The 22,737-nt window shown below is 34.9% G+C and overlaps 2 protein-coding genes across 6 annotated transcripts; both read left to right on the top strand.

Annotated features, from left to right (window-relative positions):
- The first annotated feature begins 643 nt into the window (after window positions 1-643).
- On the top strand, window positions 644-8,986 carry LOC102603241 (fatty acid amide hydrolase-like). 4 transcript variants are annotated; one of them, XM_006361927.2, is made up of 21 exons: window positions 644-719; window positions 861-925; window positions 1,003-1,083; window positions 1,399-1,508; window positions 1,621-1,681; window positions 2,117-2,307; window positions 2,386-2,515; window positions 2,663-2,740; window positions 2,813-2,960; window positions 3,288-3,400; window positions 3,481-3,556; window positions 3,913-3,984; window positions 4,503-4,554; window positions 5,135-5,380; window positions 5,562-5,665; window positions 5,812-5,904; window positions 6,575-6,643; window positions 7,157-7,221; window positions 7,698-7,759; window positions 8,305-8,400; window positions 8,722-8,986. In XM_006361927.2, the coding sequence occupies exons 2-21, from the start codon at window positions 916-918 to the stop codon at window positions 8,788-8,790; spliced, it is 1,926 nt and encodes a 641-aa protein (XP_006361989.1). In that variant the 5' UTR covers window positions 644-719; window positions 861-915; the 3' UTR covers window positions 8,791-8,986. The 4 variants fall into 4 exon arrangements, with proteins under 4 accessions (XP_006361989.1, XP_006361990.1, XP_006361991.1 ...); XM_006361928.2 differs by having other exon boundaries at window positions 644-925; window positions 5,135-5,215; window positions 5,297-5,380; XM_006361929.2 differs by having other exon boundaries at window positions 644-925; window positions 5,135-5,215.
- Window positions 8,987-13,204: 4,218 nt separating this feature from the next.
- Window positions 13,205-21,571, top strand: LOC102602671 (fatty acid amide hydrolase). Of its 2 annotated transcripts, none has more exons than XM_006361925.2 (21): window positions 13,205-13,383; window positions 13,500-13,600; window positions 13,684-13,793; window positions 13,879-13,939; window positions 14,845-15,035; window positions 15,114-15,243; window positions 15,376-15,453; window positions 15,524-15,671; window positions 16,310-16,422; window positions 16,522-16,597; window positions 17,670-17,741; window positions 18,201-18,252; window positions 18,551-18,631; window positions 18,712-18,795; window positions 18,970-19,073; window positions 19,204-19,296; window positions 19,858-19,926; window positions 20,362-20,426; window positions 20,575-20,636; window positions 21,113-21,208; window positions 21,332-21,571. In XM_006361925.2, the coding sequence occupies exons 2-21, from the start codon at window positions 13,522-13,524 to the stop codon at window positions 21,392-21,394; spliced, it is 1,827 nt and encodes a 608-aa protein (XP_006361987.1). In that variant the 5' UTR covers window positions 13,205-13,383; window positions 13,500-13,521; the 3' UTR covers window positions 21,395-21,571. The 2 variants fall into 2 exon arrangements, with proteins under 2 accessions (XP_006361987.1, XP_006361986.1); XM_006361924.2 differs by having other exon boundaries at window positions 13,205-13,399.
- The last annotated feature ends 1,166 nt before the right edge of the window (window positions 21,572-22,737 follow it).

Below are 22,737 nucleotides of genomic sequence, written 5' to 3'. Positions count from 1 at the left end.
AAGAGATAGAATAATATTAAAATTACTATCAATAATATTATTTTCTCTAATACGTCCTACCAAATTGACCCTTAATACTTAAATAGTCGTCTTATAGTCAAGCTATATTAGATCAACTTTGGAAGAAAGAAAGATAAAGAGAACGTACATGAAAATACACCAAATAATCGTAATCCCGTATTAAAATCACGACTCTCAATAATAGTATACTTAAAAATAAGTTAATTCAAATGCACTTAGAACTTGTTTGACATTACTACTAAAAACAAGTTATTTTTAGGACTTTTAAAAAATGACTTTTTAGAAAAGTGCTTTTTAAATAAAACACAATTTGTGTTTGACTAGTTTATTTGAAAAGTGTTTTTTACAAATAAATTGCGTTTGATTAATCTTTTTCAAAAAGAGATTTTAAGAGTCAAATTACAAAAAAAAGACAACTATTAATGTACTTCTAAATATGTACATACGAAAAAGATATTTTAGTCTTGCGAAAAAATAATATTTTATTTCTGCTTCTGCTTCTGCTTTTTTTATTAATTTTTTTTTTTTAGCTTCTTTTCAATAGCAGAAAAACTGTTTGTGCCTCTATTTGTTAAACACTTAATTTGTTAACAAAAATATTTTTTTCTCAGTAACTGCCACATGGAATCGGGCGGGAGACTGGACCTTTTAAGACGACGCAATACGGTTGTCGGCGGGAACATGACACAATCGGCGCGGTATCTTCACGAATTAATTCGATTCTCCATAACTCCCCACTCCCCAACAAGCTTTGCTCCAGAGAAATTAAAAAAAAAGCATTTTTTTTGTCATTTGTGGTGCATCATACTCAGACTTTCAAATGCCTTACTCAATTTCAGTATGTTGACAGCTGGCTTCACCGCTTGCCGATAATCGGATCTCTATAAAGCAACTATGTTCTGGAGTATAATTCTGCATCTCTTTCACTAGTAATTAATCAATTGTCGACGATTTTAATAGTTTGAATCGGTTGTTTGTTAGAAATGGGGAAAAAGTTAGTGAAGTTGCCGGCGACTGAAGTTGACATGACGGCCGCTAAGTATAAGCCTCAAAGAGTTCAAGGTCTTCTTCCCTCTGTCATTCATAGTTTGTTTGCTATTTTTTCCCCTTTTTTATGACTTTAAAAGCTAAATTGCAAGTATTAGATTAGTATACGTTTGTTAAAACATAAATAAATCAAGAGTTAGATATTCGGAAATACACAAAAAAAAAGTATCATAAAGTTGGAATTTTCATATCAAAATGGTGGAATATTGGTACATCTTAAAATGTTTGTCAAAGTTCATTTTGAGACATATGGTAGGGAATAGTTGTTATAAATCTCTGTATTGTTATTTCGAGTTATTCAGTTGTGAATTTGCACCTATGGACATGCAGCTCCACATCTGACTGGATTTTGGTTGAAGTTATTTGTCATGTTGATTGAAGCACCAATTATTGGTTCAATGATCTTGATTCTCTTGAAGAACAAGAACCGAATAACCGAGGTTTGATTCTTAATGTGTCCAATTTCTATTTGTTTTTATGTTGTAAATATTCATGTCAAGGGGATGTCATATTCTATGATAACTGAAAAGGTTAAGTGTTCATGATTGATAGATATTGAAGAATACTGTGATACCGGAGGCTCCCATGTTTATACCTGAATTTCCTCCTAAAGGTTAGTTTCGATATCACTCTTTCTTCAGTATTTATCTTGAAGCTTTCTCTCTCTACGTTGTCTACACTCCTGTCCGTCTTCTCAAAAGTGTGATTTTTTTCCCGCTCAGCTATCCTTGGTTTACGAGTAGACCATCATAATGAAAAGGAACTGCTTGACTTGGTCAACATGCTTGTTTAAATAGGCTTATCTTTTGTCCTATTCCTTATCAAAAAAAAAAGAAGAAGAAAAGATAGGCTTTTTTTTGTTTCAACCTTTTTTCTCTTTCCTTATAAAAGACCTCTATTTGGAAGAGGGGTGGAGGTGAAGTGGGTTGAGCATATCCGGTGGTAGGCGTTTATTTCTGGAGTAATAAAGGAGATAACAAGATTATTTTATGATAAAACCAATGCCACTTGGAGTCACTAACTGACTTTGTATGGCATGTGGATTTAGAGTCAGAACCTGATGTTTTTTGCTTGGAAGAAGATGGGAAACCTGAAGAACGCGTTGAGTTAGCCTTGCAGTGTCTTCCAGATTACAATCCAGGCTGTATTTGGATTTCTGATCCAACTGCACCATTTCGCTATTGGAAGATTCGTGATTACGCATATGCTTACAAATCTAAGCTTACAACTCCATCTCAGGCAAGCCATTGTTTTCCCAATTTTCATGCTGTCCGTATAAATGTATTAGGATAAGCTTATTTTACAATTGTGTCATAGGTAGCAGAGCACTTCATCTCAGCTATAGAAGAGTCTAACAACAAGAATCCACTGGCACCACTATTGATTTCTTATGATCCTGATGAAGTCAGAAGGCAAGCTGATGCTTCCACGCAAAGATTTAAAGAAGGTACTCTGGGGTATATTTTCTTATGGTCTTATGCAGAGACATGTATGCTGTTGTTCCATTGTAATTCAAAAATATTCATGCCTGCTAGAGTGCTATCTGCATTTGACTCTACTTAGCTACTATTTCTTAGCCATTGAGTTTGTGCAGGAAGTGAATTATCAATCCTGGATGGTATCTTTATAGCAGTTAAGGATGACATTGATTGCTATCCATATCCATCAAAGGGTATGTACTCTAGTTCTAGTCACCAAAGCATAGTTCTTTGCCAGATTTAGTTGCATACTTAATGACTAACAGGTGGAACAACTTGGTTTCACGAGCTTCGTGAGGTGAAGAAGGATGCTGTCTGCGTCTCAAGATTACGATGCTGCGGTGCAGTTTTGGTTGGAAAGACGAATATGCATGAATTGGCCCTCGGAACAACTGGAAATAATGCGAATTTTGGGTGAGTTTATCTTACAAGCTGTACACAATAGGTAAGAAATGCCCGCAGTTTCATAGTAAGTAAGTCATGATGCTAAAGCTCACTAAACATTTAATTAAGTCACACATTGGGCCAAAAATATTAAATGAAGTAGCAAACCTGGGGAAAAAATTTCCATGAAGAGAAACCTTAAAGATTTCATAGTAATGTTTCCTTTTGAATTGTGGACTTAATTATTGCTATGTACATGGACTCTGACAATTCTAACAATTTAACTTAAAACTCCATTTAGGAAATGTTTACACTACAAAACAACAGTATGGGTGAGAGGATTTCTTTATATGACAGGACAACCACGAATCCACATGCTCCAGATAGGTACACAGGCGGCTCTTCCTCAGGCTCTGCAGCTATTGTAGCTTCTGGATTGTGTTCTGCTGCACTGGGAACAGATGGAGGAGGTTGTCTATGATACCATGTAGCTCGTGAGTCATCTTATGAAATATTTTTATGTCATGTTTGCTAAAGTTTATTTTTACAGGTTCAGTTCGGATTCCTTCTTCCCTTTGTGGTGTGGTGGGCTTGAAGACAACATATGGAAGGACTGACATGAAAGGGTGAGCTCCTACTGCGGAGGAGTTCTGAATTTATATGTCTGCATTCTGGTCTGCTTAAACCATGGTGGGGGTAGAGTTATCCGGTACTAGTGTTGGTGGGAGGTACAGGTACCTGATGAAGTCATTGATGTGCGTGCAAGCTAGCCCCAACACGATTATTGTAAATAAAAGATTTTTTCTTGAAGTTCCTTCTATGGCAAAATAAATATTTTATTTTTTTTAGCAATTATATGTGCAAAAATGTTGCTTTTTTGTCAACTAAATTGTGAATCTACTATACATACTTCATTATTTTCGCACTAGCTTTGTAAGTCTTAAATAGGTAAATCTTTAGTCTCATCAGTTTTTTTTTTCAGGTTGCTATATCATAGTGGAACAGTGGCAATTGTTGGACCTATCACAGCAACTGTTGAGGATGCCATTTTGGTGTAAGTAGTTAACGGTTTTGAATGTTCCAAAGTGTACTTGTTTTCGAAGTCCAGTTCTTATAGTTCTATAAATGGTGATGTGACAATGCAAATTGGCCTCATCACTGGGGAAGAATGTGCAGTTATGTAGTTTGTGATTACAACTCATCCTAGTACTTGAATTCATATTATATGCCTGTGAAGTGCTACTATCAGCAGAAGGTTTGATTGTGTTTCTCACAGTATTTGTGCGTATCCAGTTCTGCTTTATTTTGCTTAAATCTACTCGATTAAAGAATCTTAGAGGGCTTACCTCCCTTTATCTTGGGGATGGGACAGAGTGTGTTTCCTACTCTATTTATGCTTTGAGAGATGAAAGTAGTAAACATACAAGATTCCTTCCTCCAACTATGCAAGTTAATCAATCTATCAATCAACTACTCCTTAATCTCAAACTAATCAGGATTTTTCTACTTTTTGCCTTATATGAGCTTAGATAAACATTTCCAGAAAGCTAAGTCGTGATATCTTACTATCAGGTATGCTGCAATTTTAGGATCTTCTCCTGCTGAGAGAGTTTCATTGAAACCGGTAATTACCCAAGAATATTGCATGCTCATCATTACAATCTATATTGTATGATGCTTCATTTGTTTTTTAATTTCCTCTATTTCATTAAAATGTCACAGAATATAAATTGATTGACCATCTGCTCTAATTTCTCTAGTATCGTAAAAACCCACAAGAAATCTAAAAAGAAGAGTTGTTATACAACTTCTTAGTGTTGGGAACCCTTGTAGTATGTAAACCTTGGAGAGAAAGGCTTCTCGAGTGGTAGTTTCAGTCTTTTTCTGGCCTCTGGATAAATTCTGGAGATAGAAATCCTGAAGCTGTGCAACTCCTGCAATAGCCAGGTTACGTGAATTACAATACTGAAGAAAGTAACTTCTAGCTAATGTAGTAGGACCTAAACATCAGCTCTTGAGAGTACAAAGTAAGAGGTTGATTCTAATGACTTTTTGTAGTTTAGATGAACTAGGGAGCATTGTACTTCTTATTCAGATTATTCTGGAGTTATGTTTCATTTTGTGAAGGTAATTTTCAACTTGTGAGTTTCAAAGCTGAGTTGTGCATGTGCCTAATTCCATTGAAATCCGTTACTATGTTTCAGCCCCTCCCTTGTTTACCAAATTTAAGTTCATGTGGGAGCTGGTGCTCTACTGGATCACTGCGCTTGGGGAAGTATACTGAGGTAATTGCTTTTCTGGTAGAGAAGTGTCTGAAATGTAACTTTCTTGTAACAATTAAATTATCTCTTGACTTCCTCCTTCAGTGGTTCAATGATGTTTTCTCAACTGAAATATCTGATAAGTGTGAGGATATTCTAAACCAGCTATCAGAAAAACATGGGTGTAAAGTAAGTTTATTTCCCATATCCAATTCTTTGGTTATGTCAAGGAATTGTCCCTGTTCATCTTCCATCTGCTCTCATAGAGTTCAGGAGTCTTGTGAGCATCAATTTTGTGACTAACTATTTTCTTTCTATCTAGCTCTTTCCTATTTCTAAAAGGGTTTTGTCTTTCTTCCCTTAATTGAAGACGTTAGAGATTGTAATACCAGAGTTGCATGAGATGTTCATTGCACATGTTGTTTCGATTGGCTCTGAAGCATTATCTCAGCTGAATCCTGACCTTGAGGATGGGTATGTTTACCTTACTGAGCAGGTCTTTCATGTGCTTGATCTGGCTTGTCTGGGATAGTACATGACATGATGGCATTATTCATATTCTTCTTGATGAATACCTTGCAGCTTTCCCTTTATATAATGATATGTTCACCTGATTTCAGGAAATTAGCAAGATTAACATATGACAGTAGGATAAATCTGGCCCTTTTTCAAACATATTCAGCGTCGGATTATGTTGCTGCTCAGTGTCTTAGGTGGGGCATAAGTTATCAAATTCTGAATTTGATCTGCACTGCAAATTTATTGGCATTTAAAAAGATATTTGAACAGAGATGTGCATAGCTTGATCATTTGTTACTTGTTTTGAAAGTCTAAGACAGTGGTTTTCTGTACTTTCGGGCAACGGTTGCATAAAAAGACAGAAAAATCTTGTCAATGGCACGAGATTCTCATTACCATTGCCTGCTTGTATCTGATGAGAATGATATTAAATCTTTTTGGTATATTTTATTTTGGATCCATTAGTTACGTTGCTACTCATAAATTTGCTCAAGAAATATCATAATCTCCTTTATGTAAGAAAGTGACTATTAGTCTTCCTAATTTTTTTCATGATCAATCTTGGGCTTAATACTATGTGTTAAAATCATCTAGATAGGTTTTATTTCTTTTCAAAGAACGTAGGTAGGATGAAAATAAGAAAGAGAAAGCCTGTAGCTTTTATGCTCTATGATTTTTAGCTGCTCTGTTGTTCTCTCTAATCTTGTTTATCCTCTTGTGTCTTATACTAATGAAAGCATGCATTTCAATAATTCTTGGTATTTAATTCAGTTATCAATTAGGCTAGAAGTGCATTCTCTTCTGATATAGGCAACATGTAAAGTTTTTAAGTACAATACATGATAATTTCTCTTAATATTTCAGGCGAAGGTTAATGCATTTCTACGTGGAGATTTTCAAGAAGGTGGATATCATTGTGACACCTACTACTGCGTATGTAACCACATTCCTATATTTGGGCTTAGTGGATAAATTTTGTTATCACTTTCTTGGTAAAAACACCTTATTATTCATTTGAATGACCGTCTTGTAAAAATATTACACATATCTCTTTATGTGCATGCACCTAATCTGCAGATGCTTCCTTTAGTTTCTCTGATGTTCTTCTTTCCTTTTTTTTCTGTTTTTCATTGGATAGACGCTTGTGAATAGCATTATTTCCCTCACTATTCCTATTAAATTATTGAATTTGGTCAGTGATGAAGCATGAATAAGATTTTTCTTTAACTGGAACAACAAGAAGGTGATAGTTGAAGATTGATTCCTTTGATGATGTCAAATCTAGATATCAAACCTTTAAAATGCTGTGTATACTCATAAAAGTTAATGTCTTTGAAAAATATACATATATGTGAAAAACAGCAGGTTTGTTCGTTATTTTCTGCTGTTGAAATATGACTATCTGTGAAACCATCTTTAGCTGACAATTGTTTCCCAATATTTCAGCATGACGGCGCCCATAATATCACCAGCTGCTCTTACAGTTGGAGAGACCAATTTGCGGGTTTCAGGTATGTCGTTATGAATTATGATACACTGGTTTATCTGTTTGGGTGATGCTGTCAACTGCTTGATAGCTAACTGAGTATGAAAAGATTGATCATATGAGCACTATAGAGTAGTTCCACACACAATTTTTTCTCTCTCTTCAACTTGGTAAACCCCAGACCCCCAAACCTTCCCCCCCTCCCGAGACAACAGTAATTTATCCCACTTTTCCCTTGGTTATTCGAACTCCAAACATTTTGGTTGGAAATGGGATGCTCTTACAGATGAAGTATTTTCCCCCCTTGTTGCACATACTGATTTAAGAAGGATGATCCTCTATTTAGATATTCTTAAATCTTAACTGTAGCATAGCACCTATGTGAATTTTTTAAACTATTAGTTATCTGCAAATTCTTATGCATTATCCTTCTTTCTTATTTTGGATAGGTACTACTTTACAATCTCATGTTGTTTTTTGTTCTCACACTCTCTCTTCCAGGAAGTCTTATGCGGTTCGTATTAGCAGGAAATCTTCTGGGCTTTCCTGCAATTTCTGTCCCTGTAAGCATAGCATCTTTATCCTATGTACTTGGGAATCTAGACTAACTGCAGATTGAGTAAAAATAACTTGCTGGAATATTGAAAAGCTCAATGTCTGAGGCAAACTAAATTTTATACGTGGTCCAGAACTCCAGATACCCTCTATGTTGAAAGATTACTGCAGTATCTGCTCTTATCTCTTGTTAAACATCTACATTAGTTAATTTAAGGCTTTTGTTCGCTGGAAAAGTTGTTAATACTGAACTGCACAAAAAATTGTCTAGTTTCGTTTAAGCCCATGTCCTGGCTGGAAAGTCTGAGCGGGATATAAAATTGCATTACAAAAGGATCCTATGTTAACATTTTCTAAACTCTTTAAGTCTTAACTATAAAAACACAATCGTTAAAAGTGTTGTGGTTATATATTCTTGACCAATGGACTTGGCCTAATTATAGCTAAGCAGATTAATTTATATTGACTTCATTCACCATGTGCAAACTATAATTATGGCGCTACCAATAATATCTCTACTGTTTTAAATTTTTGTTGGAATGGTGTATGTCAGGTTGGCTATGACAAGCAAGGACTTCCCATAGGCATGCAGCTCATTGGGCGTCCATGGTGTGAAGCATCCATTTTGCGCTTGGCAGCTGCCATAGAGGTATGGTTTCCCTTTCAACAAATGAGTCACTGGCCATTTTCTTGAAAAAGAAAACACACCATATTGATCTCAACGCCACTTGGACATAGACCCCTTACTTTGGACTAGTAACGTACAGTTAGGGTGCCAAAATTAGCACATGAAAACATGACCTGTCCATTGATTAACCCATCTTGACCTGCTCATTTTGACTCAACTCATTTCAGCCCAAGTAATCTTACTCCCCACATTTATTAATTCAGTCTATTTTGATATGTCCAAATTCAATTAAACTCACATATTTGACACCCCTAGTAACAGTCGAAATGTTACTTTTCTCAGGAAACTTGTGCTGGGCCTAAGAAGATGCCGGTGCAGTTTTATGATATTTTGAAAGGGAACCTGATGTGAAGCTTATGCATTGGTGGCGCTTCTCAGAAGGCATAAAACTGTAGAAGTGGTTCATCTTCTGTAATCTTGAATTATAGCTTTTGTTGCCGTGAAGTTTACCTCATCTGTCTAAACTGGGGTCCCTGAATGAGTCATGTGAAAATGAGATTAATGATCAATAAAAAGCTGTCAAAGTTCGTATCTTTTAATACTTAAATAGTCGTCCCTATAGTCAAGCTATATTAGATTACTCTGAAGTGTAAAAAAAAAAACAGAGAACATACAGGAGAACACATCAAATTATAGCAAGTTTTTTTTTTTTTTTTTTTGAAATAAAGTTCCTATAATCAAACATAATTTTACAACCGCAAATGAAAGTGCATTAATTTCTTACCTGCTTTATTGGCCTAAAGTAGTGTAAAATTAATTTGTTCTATCAAACATTTCTAAACAGTTGGGCGGAAAAAAAAACAGAATCAATATGTTTGTACAACTTAAAGAAAGTACTAAAAATACCAGCAAAGGAAAATTATTGGCAATACTGATTAGAACTTGACACGAAATTTAAGAAAATAAAGAAGATTTTTGAAATTAGAGAGTCATTAAGAAAAGGAAAGGTTCATTCCTTTTTAAATTAACAAAAAAAAAATGTTAGTCAAACAAATTGAAACGAAAGAAATATAAATTCGTATTTTTATATACTTTTGATTAATGACTACTCATATAATACTTAAAACGCATATGACCATATTTACTAAAATTAATAGAACATGTGAATGTGACTATACATATATTCCTATAAATAATAGTATGGCAATCAGTTTTTTGGGCGGAAGGAGTAATACTTTCCAAAATAAATGTGGACTTTAATCTGCAATAATTGGCAACCAACTTGGTTGTTGTCAATACTCAGTACTCAATTGAATGTCAATATTGCGTAAGGTACCTTATGTCAGTATATATATAGATTGTTGTTAATAAGAAAATGTATTGAGTATGCGTACAGAATAAATCCCGTTCCATTATAATAGAATTTCAAATGTGAAACTCAACTTGAATGTGTATTGAGTAAATCTCGGTCCACTGTAATAGCTTGTAGATTATACTTCCTTAATTTCAAACGTGAAACTCTAAACGAGGAGGAAAATTAGCACGTCAAAACTAAATGAACTTTAAATAATTATTTGAAAACTCAATAGAGTATATTTTAAACAGGAATGGTATCCACAAGAGATAGGTCTTAAATTTATTAATCTCATTTGGCAATTCTTTTTTACAATAGCTTTGCTTAAGAATATTCACCGAGCAATTTTTTTTATTCCCTATCGAACATAAATTATGCATGTAAAGTTTTGTCTATAAAATAAAGGTTTGAGATATTTCAATAAGTTAGCCAATTTAATTGATCACGAGTGTTTACATATTTTTTTTAGTAGGTTAAATATTCAAAATGTACATGCTTACTTGAGGGGTATAAGTAAAAGGTTGTGCCAATTTTAAGATGATGCCGAAGAATTTCGCCTAAAAGAAGCTTCACCACCCATCGACTTTTTGAAAAAAAATTAAGGTTATTATTTTATAAATTTTATTATTTAAAAAAATTCTAGTATAGAATCATAGTTTATATAATTACAATTATGATTTAAGAGTATCCATTAACTATAGTCTAAAAGATATAGACCATCAATCAGTTGATAATGACGTAGACAAGAATCAATCTCTTTCCGGTGAGGTTTTGGTGTATCGCAAAATCCGAAAAGCAACTTCTAAGTGAGATAATCTCGGCTTGTCCATATAAAAATCGGCTGATCACTCCCTCCTATGTTGTAAGTGTAAGCGATGTCTGAACAATAATTAGTCAGGTAGAAAGTAGAATAGAATAGAGTCCCAACAAGTTTCCTGCAAATAGATGGATCATCCAATAACTCTCCTACATCTAAGATTAATTTTAAATCTTATTTCGATTTGCATGCAAAAAGATAAGCTTTTATTAAACGGAAAAGGGCCAAAAATATCCCTATACTATTCGAAAAGGTTTAAAAATACCTCTCAGTCAATCTTTTTGGTCCACTGTTACCCTTTAAACTAACAACCTTATATTTTTTAATTATTATTATTATTAATTATTACGTGGCGTCTTTTTATTGGATAAAGTTTAATTCCAACCCACCAAACTTTCTCCTACCCCTCCCGACCCATATTGACATCCCTTGATCCAAACCCAATTACAAGATCCATTAAAAATAAAAAAGATTGAATCATCTCTTCTCCCCTAAACCTAATATCCTATTTTTTTTCTTCCCCTTTTCTTATTAAGCGATTTCAAAATCAATTTCACCCAATTTATTTTATCCTTAAACACATAATCTATTTTATCCACATTATGATGAACCTTGAATTTAACAATGGCATTGTAAACAACGAGTTTCTAGCAAAAAAATATCATCCAACATCAATTGTACATAACTAGTTACTCAAAAAAGCTAAATGCATCTCATCTACCCCAACATAATCCTGCAGATTCCTCTTGAGTAATTGAATATTTGAATGCATATTCTGGACAGAATATCTGAAGCTTTTATTTGACGATTTCATCCATGTTAATTATGCACTAATGGTCACACCAATATAAAACAATGTCACTATACATAAGTGTTTTCCCAAAATGCAGGAGGTGTTATAGGTGTAATTAGCCTTTCAAGAAAATAAATTATGATTATAGAGGGACCATAGTGTTTACGTGCCTTATAATTACAACAACTTATGGTTATTTTGGGTGAAATTGATCTTGAAATGGCTTAATAAGAAAAGGGGAAGAAGAAAAATAGGATATTAGGTTTAGGGGAGAAGAGATAGTTCAATCTTTTTTATTTCCAATGGATCTTGTAATTGAGTTTGGGTTAAGGGATGTCAATATGGGTCGGGTAGGGTAGGAGAAAGTTTGGTGGGTTGAAATTAAACTTTATCCAATAGAAAGACGCTACATAATAATTAATAATAATAATTTAAAAATATAAGGCTATTAGTTTAAAGGGTAATAGTGAACCAAAAAGATTGACCGAGGGGTATTTTTATGTGAAAATTGTACATAATAGCAAACTATTTATTCAAATTAAATGCTATAAATATAATTTGATTTAATTGTACCTCATAGCAAACTGTTGCTATTTCACCTCTCTCCTGGTGAATTTCGCTCGCCACTCTCGTTCTCTCCCTCGCCTCTCTCGTTTTTTATACAAACGCAAGTGTATAAAGTGCGTTTGTGTTTGTATAAAGCGAGAGAAAATTGTATATATACATATATTTTCGTTCCCCTCTCTCCTTTCTCCCAGATCTCGCTCGCCACTCTCTCAGATCTCGCTCTCTCACTCGCCTCTCTCACTTTATACAAAAAACGCAAATTGTATAAATGCGTTTGTGTTTGTATAAAGCGGGAGAAAATTATATATATACATACATTTTTCGTTCCCCCTCTCTCCCCCTCTCCCCAGATCTCGCTCGCCACTTCTCCCCAGATCTCGCTCGCTCACTCACCTCTCTCACTTTTATACAATTTGATCTTTTTGTATATGTATACCAAAGCAGATTGTACAACTATTTTTTTGTATATATATAGTGAATTATACATATATATGTTTGCTATGGAGCGCAATTATGCAAACTTTGCTATAGCATACAAATATGAATTTTGTATTTGCTATATGTGAAAGTTGCTCTATTTTTATCTCGATAGGTGGATGAGGAATATTTTTAAACCTTCTCGAATAGTATAGGGATATTTTTGACCCTTTTCCATTTATTAAATAAGAAGAAAAATTCAAAACAACCACCCATTTATGATTTAACAACAACCCAGAGCAAAATTGTTAGTGGGCCAAATCCAACCCAAAAATGTCATGGTCCCTCCTACGAATACAAAAAGTCAAAAACAATAACAACAACCATATCATAAAAAATGATCGTTTAAACTGTCGATATTGTTGAGGAAGCCATCAACATAATTGAAATTGACATTTCACTTGTTATTGGGTAAATCGATAGCTTACTATTATATATTCATTCTGTTTATTTTATATATATATAATATTGTTTGATTAAATATGATTAATATTTTTTTGATATTTATGTGAGTATAGTAAAAGAAAATTAAAATTAAATTATAAGGTGATTTTTTTTTATATTTATGTGAGTATAACAAAAAAAAAAATTAAAATTAAATTATAAGGTGATTTTTTTTGAATCCAGGATAACCCGCATTCGCTACAATTTCTGTCACAGCCTCTACATTAGTGAAGATATAAATCGTACTAGGTAAATCCTATGTGACAGACTTGACTCAGAAAACATTGAGGGGTTTGATCCCGGTTCATTCAACTCGAAGGACTTACAAGGTGATATTTATTCTAGACAAATTAAAAGGAAAGGGTATAAGATAAAATGGGATAGAGGGACGGACTATATATCCCGCGCCCCTATGTGAAGTTTTCAACAAAAAGTATTTTTGAACCAATTGGGTTACTAAAGTAAATTCTAAACGTGCGTTCACTTTCTTGCGCACGTATCATTAACCAGTACTCGCCGGCCGGCCGGTGACGACTTCAATTCTTGCTGAAAGTATTAACTTGTAGTTGTGTGTGATAAGTCAATTTTCTTGGAAAGTTCAATAGATATTTTATATGATTTTCTGTATCTTTATTTCTGTGATCGTGATTATGGTGAATTATTGATAGATTGAGTTATTGTATCAAGAAAATGGGGATCAAGCGAGTGATGCTACCGGCGAGTGAAGTTGACTTGACGGCGGTGAAGTACATACCGGAGAATATTCAAGGTTTCAATTCTGTGTATCTTTATGTGATATACACTACAATTTTGTATTGTTTCGATTAAATTAATGCAAATTTTTCTTTGAAGCTCCACATTTGACTGGTTTCTGGTTCAAGTTCTTTCTGAACCTGGCTGAAGTACCGGGTATTGGATCTTTGATTATGAATCACCTCAAGAATGATAACAAATTCGACGAGGTTTGTTTCTTGAATTTACTTCTTCTTGTGAGTATGTATGGAATGGTTAAATAAAGACTGAAGAAGATTTATTCATGAATGACAGAAGCTGAAGTACACCGTCATACCGGAGTGCCCTATGTTTAAACCCGAATTTCCTCCTCAAGGTTTATTCTTAAACTACGATATCAACTCTCTCTCGCAAAATCAATCAATTTAGATATTTCCATTAGCAATGAAATAGGAAGGTACTTCTTTTGTATTTTATCCTCCACTGACAAAATTGGTGGAATTAGCTCTTTCTTTTTTCTTGAATGAACGGATTTACAAGTCACAAGTAAATGGAACAAAGGGTAGAAACAGATTTAAACACCCTGTGTATTCTTTTTTATTTATTTTGTACAATGTTCTCTTTATTGGAAAACTTAAGTGGTGGACAAAGATATGTGTTTAGAGTGGGTTAGAGTCACACATTGGTTGGGGAATGAGTTGGTGGTTTTTTTATATCGACTTGGGCAATCTTCCCTCATGAGCTAGCTTTTGGAGTTTAGTCAAGCTTAGGTGCCTTATCCATGGTATCCGAGCTAGGTCTATTCCCGTGTATGGACTTGGGTAATGCACCCTCGTGAGGTAGCTTTTGTGGTTGAGTTAGGCCCAAAGTGTCATATATTTACAATCATGGCAACCAAGTTCCGGATTCCAACAAAGGTGAATTTGACCAGGTAAATTAGAGTTACCCGACGGCCAACACCTAGTAGAATGTATAGCAAGTAGTACATGTTGGATTAGTAGATGCACGCAAGTTGACCAGGTCAATTTCTTTCTTCTTACTTGTGGGATTTGTGGCTACTCTACTTTTAAGGCTGTGCTGTAGATATTGATGTTGATAAAACCTGTTAAAATTGATGGCATCAATATGGATGCAAAAGATTGTATATAACCAGGCATTATATGTCAATGGTGACCTCCTTAGAAAAAAAAATTAAGAAAAGGATGCCAGTGTTGACATTGCCATGATGCAAAGTATTGTTGTATACTTGGCACTAATTCAGTTTGAATTTCCTGACTGTAGAGCCAGAACCTGCTGTTGTCAGCATAGAAGAAGACGCGAAGCCTGAAGACCGGGTTGAACTAGCCTTAAAGTGTCTTCCAGAATATGATCCAGCTAGCAATTGGAGTGGTGATACAACTGCATCATTCCGCTATTGGAAGATTCGTGATTATGCATATGCATACAGATCTAAGTTTACAACTCCATCGATGGCAAGACACTTCTATGGTTGCTTGGTTTTTGTTTCTGTCTTCTAATCTCTAGGATGAGAAGTTATTCCTTGTGTACAGGTTGCGGAGCGCTTCATCTCAGCTATTGAGGAGTTCAACAATAAGAATCCCACAGCCCCACTATTAATTTCTTTTGACCCTGATGAAGTAAGAAAGCAAGCTGCTGCTTCTACACAAAGATTTGAACAAGGTATTCTGATATTTACATGTTTACCTTGCTGTATTCATCATTGAATGGTAAGTAAATAATACTCCAAAATTTATCGTACTTGCAAACTGTGCTCAGTCAAAATAATATTTTCATACTGTGGGGAATATGCAGGGAATCCACTCTCAATCTTGGATGGGATTTTCATGGCAATCAAAGACGACATAGATTGCTATTCTCACCCTTCAAAGGGTATGCATTTTAGTTTTCATCTTCGGCCTAGCCCTTTTTCCAGATTTAGTTATATGCTTGGTGCAAACAGGAGCAACTGCATGGATGCATGAGGTTCGTGAGGTAAAGAAGGATGCTGTTTCTGTGTCAAGATTACGAAGTTGTGGTGCAATTTTGGTTGGAAAAGCAAACATGCATGAGTTGGGCTTGGGCACTACTGGAAATAACGCAAACTATGGGTATGTAATTACGTATTCTTTTGTGGAAAGGCTCTGTGGCAGTCCTCAGACATTTCCTTTCTGTTTTAAATGTAACACTAGCATTCTGATAGAAACTAAGGTTTTTTACTGGATAAAAGCAACAGGAAATACAAAGAGAGACAAGTATCTCGTAGAACAATAGAAAATACAAACAGAGACAAGTATCTCATATCTCTTAGAACAACCTTTTCTGCATATAAAAGATATATTAACACATGTCTACTTATTACTAGATCTCCTATTATATAATAGGTAACTATAACTACTTCATAACTATTTAGGATAAGGATAGATAACTTCTAGTAACCATAAGGAACTACCAAATAACTCCTAATAACTGTAAGTAACTGCTCAATGCTCCATGGGTGAAACCTCCTGGAATTTGAGAAGATGCAAATGATTATCTTCTCCTATCCTTCTTCACTTCTTCCTCCTTGAATAAGTATGGAAGATACGTGCTTTATCACATTCACAGGCTTCCTTCACAGTAACCTCTAACAATTGCTTCCTAAAATGTTTATATCCTGAGGTGGTATACTCTAGAGTTGTTTATTAGTTGTTGCGAACATACTTTTGCTTCTCTGCCCTTTTTTTTGAGTTAAAAATCTCTGTGACAGGACTACACGAAACCCACACGATCCAGATAGGTACACCGGCGGGTCTTCCTCAGGCCCTGCAGCTATTGTGGCTTCGGGATTGTGTTCTGCTGCTTTGGGGACGGATGGAGGAGGTTGTACACCTTACACCATGTCAAACTGAAGAATCCACTTATTCAATTTTCAAAAAAAAAAAGTATTTTATTGATGCTTGATTTAATGTGTAAGGACAGGTTCAGTTCGGATTCCTTCTTCCCTTTGTGGTGTTGTGGGATTGAAGTCAACATATGGTCGAACTGACATGACCGGGTGAGCTCATTCTACAGTTGTACATGTCGCTTATGATATATTTTTCTTTCTAACAGATCTTCCAACTGTATAGCCATATTTCTTGTTCCTCTTTCGTCAACCATCAATATTTCTTGCATTTATTCTGCATCTTCGTTTAGGAGCTTGTGGTTCATATATGCATGTGTATACATTAGTCTAGGATGTGCTTCAATCTTTTATGTATAGTGATGATAGACCATCTCAAATTGGATTTATTATCTCTCCAGATCTTTGTATGAGTCAAAACAACGTTCACTTCACAATACCATTCCAGTACCCCAAAGATGGTATTATGATCACAAGTTATGCTATTTTCCATCTTACCACATTAATGTTGCCTCAAATCTTTATAAATCCAGCAAGGATACTTCCTGAGAAGCTTTATTTTGATGTAGCATCTCATAGGTTGCTTGCCTATGCTAAGGATTGGATATAAAACTTTAGCTATCAAGATAAAGAAATGAAGAAACTCTAGTAATTCAGAATAAAATTTAGTTATCAAAGTAAATAATTGAATACGGAACTTATTTAGTTGTCAGGCTACATTTTATTAGTCCAAATTAATCTAAGATAATATGGATGTATATACCTTTGTCAATAATATGGAGATCAATATCAAGGACAGAGCTTGAAACTACTGTTGGTTGATTGCAAGAACTCCAAACTCAGTGAAGTTCCATAAGTTGTGACTGATTTTGATGCTTAAGCTTAGTACACAATTGGACTATGGAATAGTGCCTCCAAACTTGTCAGAAAATAATTCAACAGCCAAACAGTCTTCAATTATATGACAAATCCATATTGATTTTCTTAACTTGGAGAGATAAGTGATTTTGGTGAAATGATTAGTATTTCCACTTATGCATTGCCTTCAGTCAGTTTAATAATATCAAACCTGCTATCATTTGTACCTTCTTATTATTAAGTCAGTTTTGGGTGCATAGACATTCAATCTTTATGGTGTTCCGAATGATTCTTTTTTCATGTAATGGGAGAAAATTGTCTTACGGGATGGGGCAGATTCACTATAGCGTCTGTTTTGTTTATCCAGGTCATTATGTGATGATGGAACAGTGGCAATTATTGGACCAATCGCTACAACAGTTGAGGACACCATACTTGTGTAAGTTGTCATGGGTTTGAATATGAGAATATGCGTAATCTTAAACATTTGTAATAAATTAAATGAACACTGAAATTAGCTGGCCTAATTTTCCTCTTATAAATCTGCTTGCTGATGGTAAAGGACAAACTAAAAGAATCTTATTATTGAGGAAAGGAAATGAGAATGATAGAGCTATGCATAATTGCATATAGATGTAGAATGATTATTCAACCATCTTGTCAGAGCACATAAAAGAACTAATGGTACAAGTGATGTAATGTTGTGTTTTTGTCATGTATGCCACGGAACTATGTCAGGATGAGTCTTCCCGGACTTGTTAATGTAATTTACATGTTTTACTCAACAAGTTATTGCTTTGATAGCTTTATTGGTCTCACTTTTTTTAGAAATAAATTTAGGATCAAAATTACACTAGGAAATTGCAATGTGATTTGTTCATATCCATTACTTCATCAGGTATGCAGCAATTTTGGGGTCCTCTCCTGCTGATAGAATCTCTTTGAGACCGGTAACCATCCCAAAAGGCTTATTCATCAGCTCATTTCTTAAACTCTGTATTTCTCTTGACTGTTCTGCTTTCTAAATTTTCTTCATTGTAATACTTTGTAAAAGTACCTTCTGGTAAACAGGATAACCTGAAACATCATGTACATGTTTAGAACATCTAAAAACCATGTTCTTAGTTTTAATCTCACCAGCAGACTCTAGATTCATTAAGATATCACATTCATCTTATTGATTTTGGACATCATGGTGGATCAAACTTTCTGTTTCTGTAATTTATCATCTCCCTCTATTTCTTTCAGTCCCTCCCTTGTGTACCTAATTTCTCTTCACAAGAGAGCTTGCAATCTGTGGAATCGCTGCGCCTTGGAAAATATACAGAGGTGACTATACTTCTTCTCACGGAAATAGTTTTTGTATTTGGATATTTCTTTGATAATCTCATGTCATCATCCTTTTACAGTGGTTTAATGATGTCTTCTCAACTGATATATCTGACAAGTGCGGGAATGTTCTCAGTCGGCTATCAGAAAAGCATGGATGCGAAGTAATTCTATTACCATTACTATATTCTTCATTGCTTTATCTTGGACTTTGGCAGGTGTATTCTCTAGCTTTGGTTTAGAATTTCAGGAACCATTAGCTGACAATATTGTGAGAATCTGTCATTCAACATGTTTGTTAGTATGTCTAATATTTTTCTTTTATCTCATGGTTGAAGACGGTAGAAATTGTAATACCAGAGTTGCATGAGATGCGCTTAGCTCATGTTGTTTCTATTGGATCTGAAGCATTATGCGCACTGAATCCAGACTGTTATGATGGGTACACACTTTTTCTGTGAATATTCTATTATCAAATGTCTTCTTAATAGATCTCAATGTCTTGTTGGGAGCAGCTTCAATTTTTTTCCTGATATCATCTTGGTTCTGTTTTCTTGTTTTTTTGTCTTCAGGAAAGGAGAGAGATTGACATATGATACTCGCACCAATCTGGCACTTTTTCGTTCATTTACAGCAGCAGACTATGTTGCTGCTCAGCGGCTTAGGTGAGACATATTGTTTCTTAAGCACCTAAAGTACAACAATCTAATCTTAGTCACGAATTTGCTTCAGAATCCAACTGAGAACCGTTTTATTGGTTTAGAAATACGGTGGCATCTGAAATGACCGAAAGCGTCAGATAATTGTAGCTTACTGTAGGTTGGATTTTACACTTTATTAGTTGCCAAAACTTTTAAGTTGATAATTTTGGAAACCTGATACCAGTGGCGGAGCCAGGATTTTCAATAAGAGGAGGGTTCAAAATCTGTAGAAATAGACACACGAAGTAGCCGAAGGGGGTTCGACATCTACTATATATACATAAAAAATTATTTTAACCATGTATAATTAATATAATTTTCCGCCAAAGGGGGTTCGGATGAACCCCCTTAGTACAAGGTGGCTCCGCCCCTGCCTGATACAATGCTGTTGAAAGAAGTCAGTTATGTTCCAAACCAAGTATATGACTTGATAAGATTGATGGAGTGTTTAACATCCTGAAAGACTGAAAGTAGTGCTTTATACAAGATACATGATTGACATAACTCTTGTCTGGGTTGTTGCAGGCGGAGGTTAATGTATTTCCATATGGAGATTTTCAAGAGGGTGGATATCATTGTGACACCAACGACTGGGTATGTCAATGAAGTTTCTGGAAAGTGTGGAATTAACTTTCATGTCCTTCACCAAGGCTTACTCTATTCCTGTAATTGAACATATTTTCTCACTTTTCCATGTGCCTACATTTAATCACTCATCTTTTCAAACTATTTCCCTGTTCGGTTTTTCCTGCTCTTTTTCGTTTCCCCCCTTCTTTTGGTTGGTGGGATTTCTGTGCCTGATATAATATTCTTAGAAATGAAAGTGGTCATGTGACTGACTTGTTAATGTAGATACCTAAAACATTAAATGGCAAGTCCAGTATGTGTAGAGGGTAGATTAGTTTGTTGATACATGTCAAAGTTAGATATATGACATACTGAGCTTGTGTGCATAGGCAGTTAATTGTTTTGTTGGAATGAATGCAGCAATGTTCCTAAACTTACCTCTGCTACTTCCGACTTTTTCAGCATGACAGCACCCATAATTCCACCAGGTGCTCTTAAAGTTGGGGAGACTAATTTGCAAGTTACAGGTTTTTCCCTTCACTCACCCCTTACAAGATATCATCAACTATGGAGTTAGTTGAAACTATACATATACTGTTTCTCTACTATTCTCGGACAGCTTGCTGTTTTGAAGTTTCAGGTTAGATTTCTATTCATGTGATGATCTACTTTCAGGAAATCTTATGCGGTTCATTATAACAGCAAATCTTCTGGGACTTCCTGCAGTTACTGTCCCTGTAAGTTGTCTCACCTTTCTCCTCTACCCAGGGTAGTTAGTTGACCGATGGTCATTCAGGAATTGGTACTCTTTTTAACCATTTCGGAGGGACGTAAAGGCAAGATTGTATCTCACGGATCTGCATTTTGGTTTATCAGTCTTAGGGGATGGGTTTGCATACAATTAAATTGTCTATTGAAAAAGTCCCTGCACTAATGTTTCAAGGGTTTTTAGATTTTATCCCAAGATAGTTTTCACAAAAAAAGTAGCAATTGGCATGAAAGCGAAAATAATAATAATAATAATAATAATAATATATATATATATATATATATTCCAAAAAGCTTTATCCCCTCCAGAAGCATATTTTAGCCTAGATCTTCCTTCAAATGATCCATAATGTAGGATTTGTTTGTTACATTCAGAATGAGGTATATTCACCTAGTACAACAATGGTAGTTATCGCTATCTCATATCGATGAGTTACATGCTTAGGTTGGTTATGACAAGCAAGGGCTTCCCATAGGTATACAACTCATTGGCCGACCCTGGTGTGAAGCTTCCATTTTGCGCTTGGCTGCTGCAATTGAGGTAATTGACCATTCAACCAAAATAAATGAGAGCAACTATGATTCATTCAAAGTGTCAAAACACATAATGACCCCTATGTAGAAATGACTTCCAATACCATCACATAACATTGCTCCTTTTCAGGAAACTTGTGCTGAACCCAAGAAGAAGCCACTGCAATATTATGACATTCTGAAAGGGAACTAGAAATTAAAACACTTATGCGTGCAGGTAAACAGTAATGTGAATCATGAAGCTTTAAGAAGATGTGGATTCATTTATCAAGATTTTGGTGATTCATAGAAACCATCTTGAAAATTGAATGTACTGAGTTTGAGGTACCACTTTATGAAATAAAAGCTGATCAAAAGATTTTGGCTAGACCATTTGAAATGCAAATAGAATCCAGAAACAGGTGAATGCCCGCATAGTTGCAGTGAAAGGGGTTAATGAAATGGTTAAACCTTTGTATAGGAACATTTTGTTCCTAACCCCCATATTTAATCTCGAAAGGGAGAAAATAAGGACACAAATTTCTAATAGACCCCGTATCAGCTGAAAGAAATCATGTAGCATAAGCCGAGACAATTCTCTTGGCTACTCTGTCAGCATCTGAATTCTGATAGAACGAGAGAGTCGCAGAAACTAATATTTGCCACATTTTTCATTTACATCAGAGTGAGCACCTTTTTACTCGCGAAGTTAGTAACTGCATCTTTTGCTGGGTGACATGTATTCAGTGATTGATCAAATATAAATGCTGTAGAACACAAGAGGCTAACGAGAAAAAGGTAATGTGTGCCAAATAAGATCACAACTGTTTGATCATAGATGTTTTACCTTCAGTTCACAAGCACCATGATGGGCTGCAGAATTGATCATATACTTGGCTTTTACTTTATCAAGCAACTATGACAACTGGGAAAAAATAATCCATATGGTAGTGCCTTGTGCAAGCAGTCCCAGACTATGGTGAGTTTTGTCAGCAACAAAAACAACAGAACTCTGCATGCAAACACAATGGTTTTTGACAAATAGCAACTCATTTCATCGGAGAAATTTTGTACTGAATCTTAAGTGAGAAATAGCAAAGATATATCTAAAAAATGTTTTTTTTTTATCGGTTTAAATTTTTAAATGAGATGTTCACATAACTTCTATAGGATACATGGGATACAAAATTTGTAAGTCATGAATTCAAGTCTCACCACCACCTACTAAAAAAAATATTCATATAATCTGGCAACTCATTTGATAAATCATTTGCCGAGAGAGACGGGGTAAAGAAAGAAATTTGTTTCCCATTTCTCCCATATGTTTTGCTTATTCTCCCCATAGTATAATTATTATGGAAAATGATCTATTATAACCATTTACAAGGTGAATAAAAAAATTGTCTTTTCAAATTACTCCTTAGAATAATTAGGCCAAAGTCATCTACGGCGCCTTAAAGTTGTCCGCATATTTCACTTAGACACTCCAATTCAACCTTTTACCTATTGAACACTTTTACCTATACAAAAATTGTTCCTATTAGACACATTTTGATG

This window comes from Solanum tuberosum, unplaced genomic scaffold, assembly GCF_000226075.1.
Source record: "Solanum tuberosum cultivar DM 1-3 516 R44 unplaced genomic scaffold, SolTub_3.0 scf00377, whole genome shotgun sequence".
NCBI lineage: Eukaryota > Viridiplantae > Streptophyta > Magnoliopsida > Solanales > Solanaceae > Solanum > Solanum tuberosum.
This window is presented reverse-complemented; position numbering and strand designations above follow the sequence as displayed.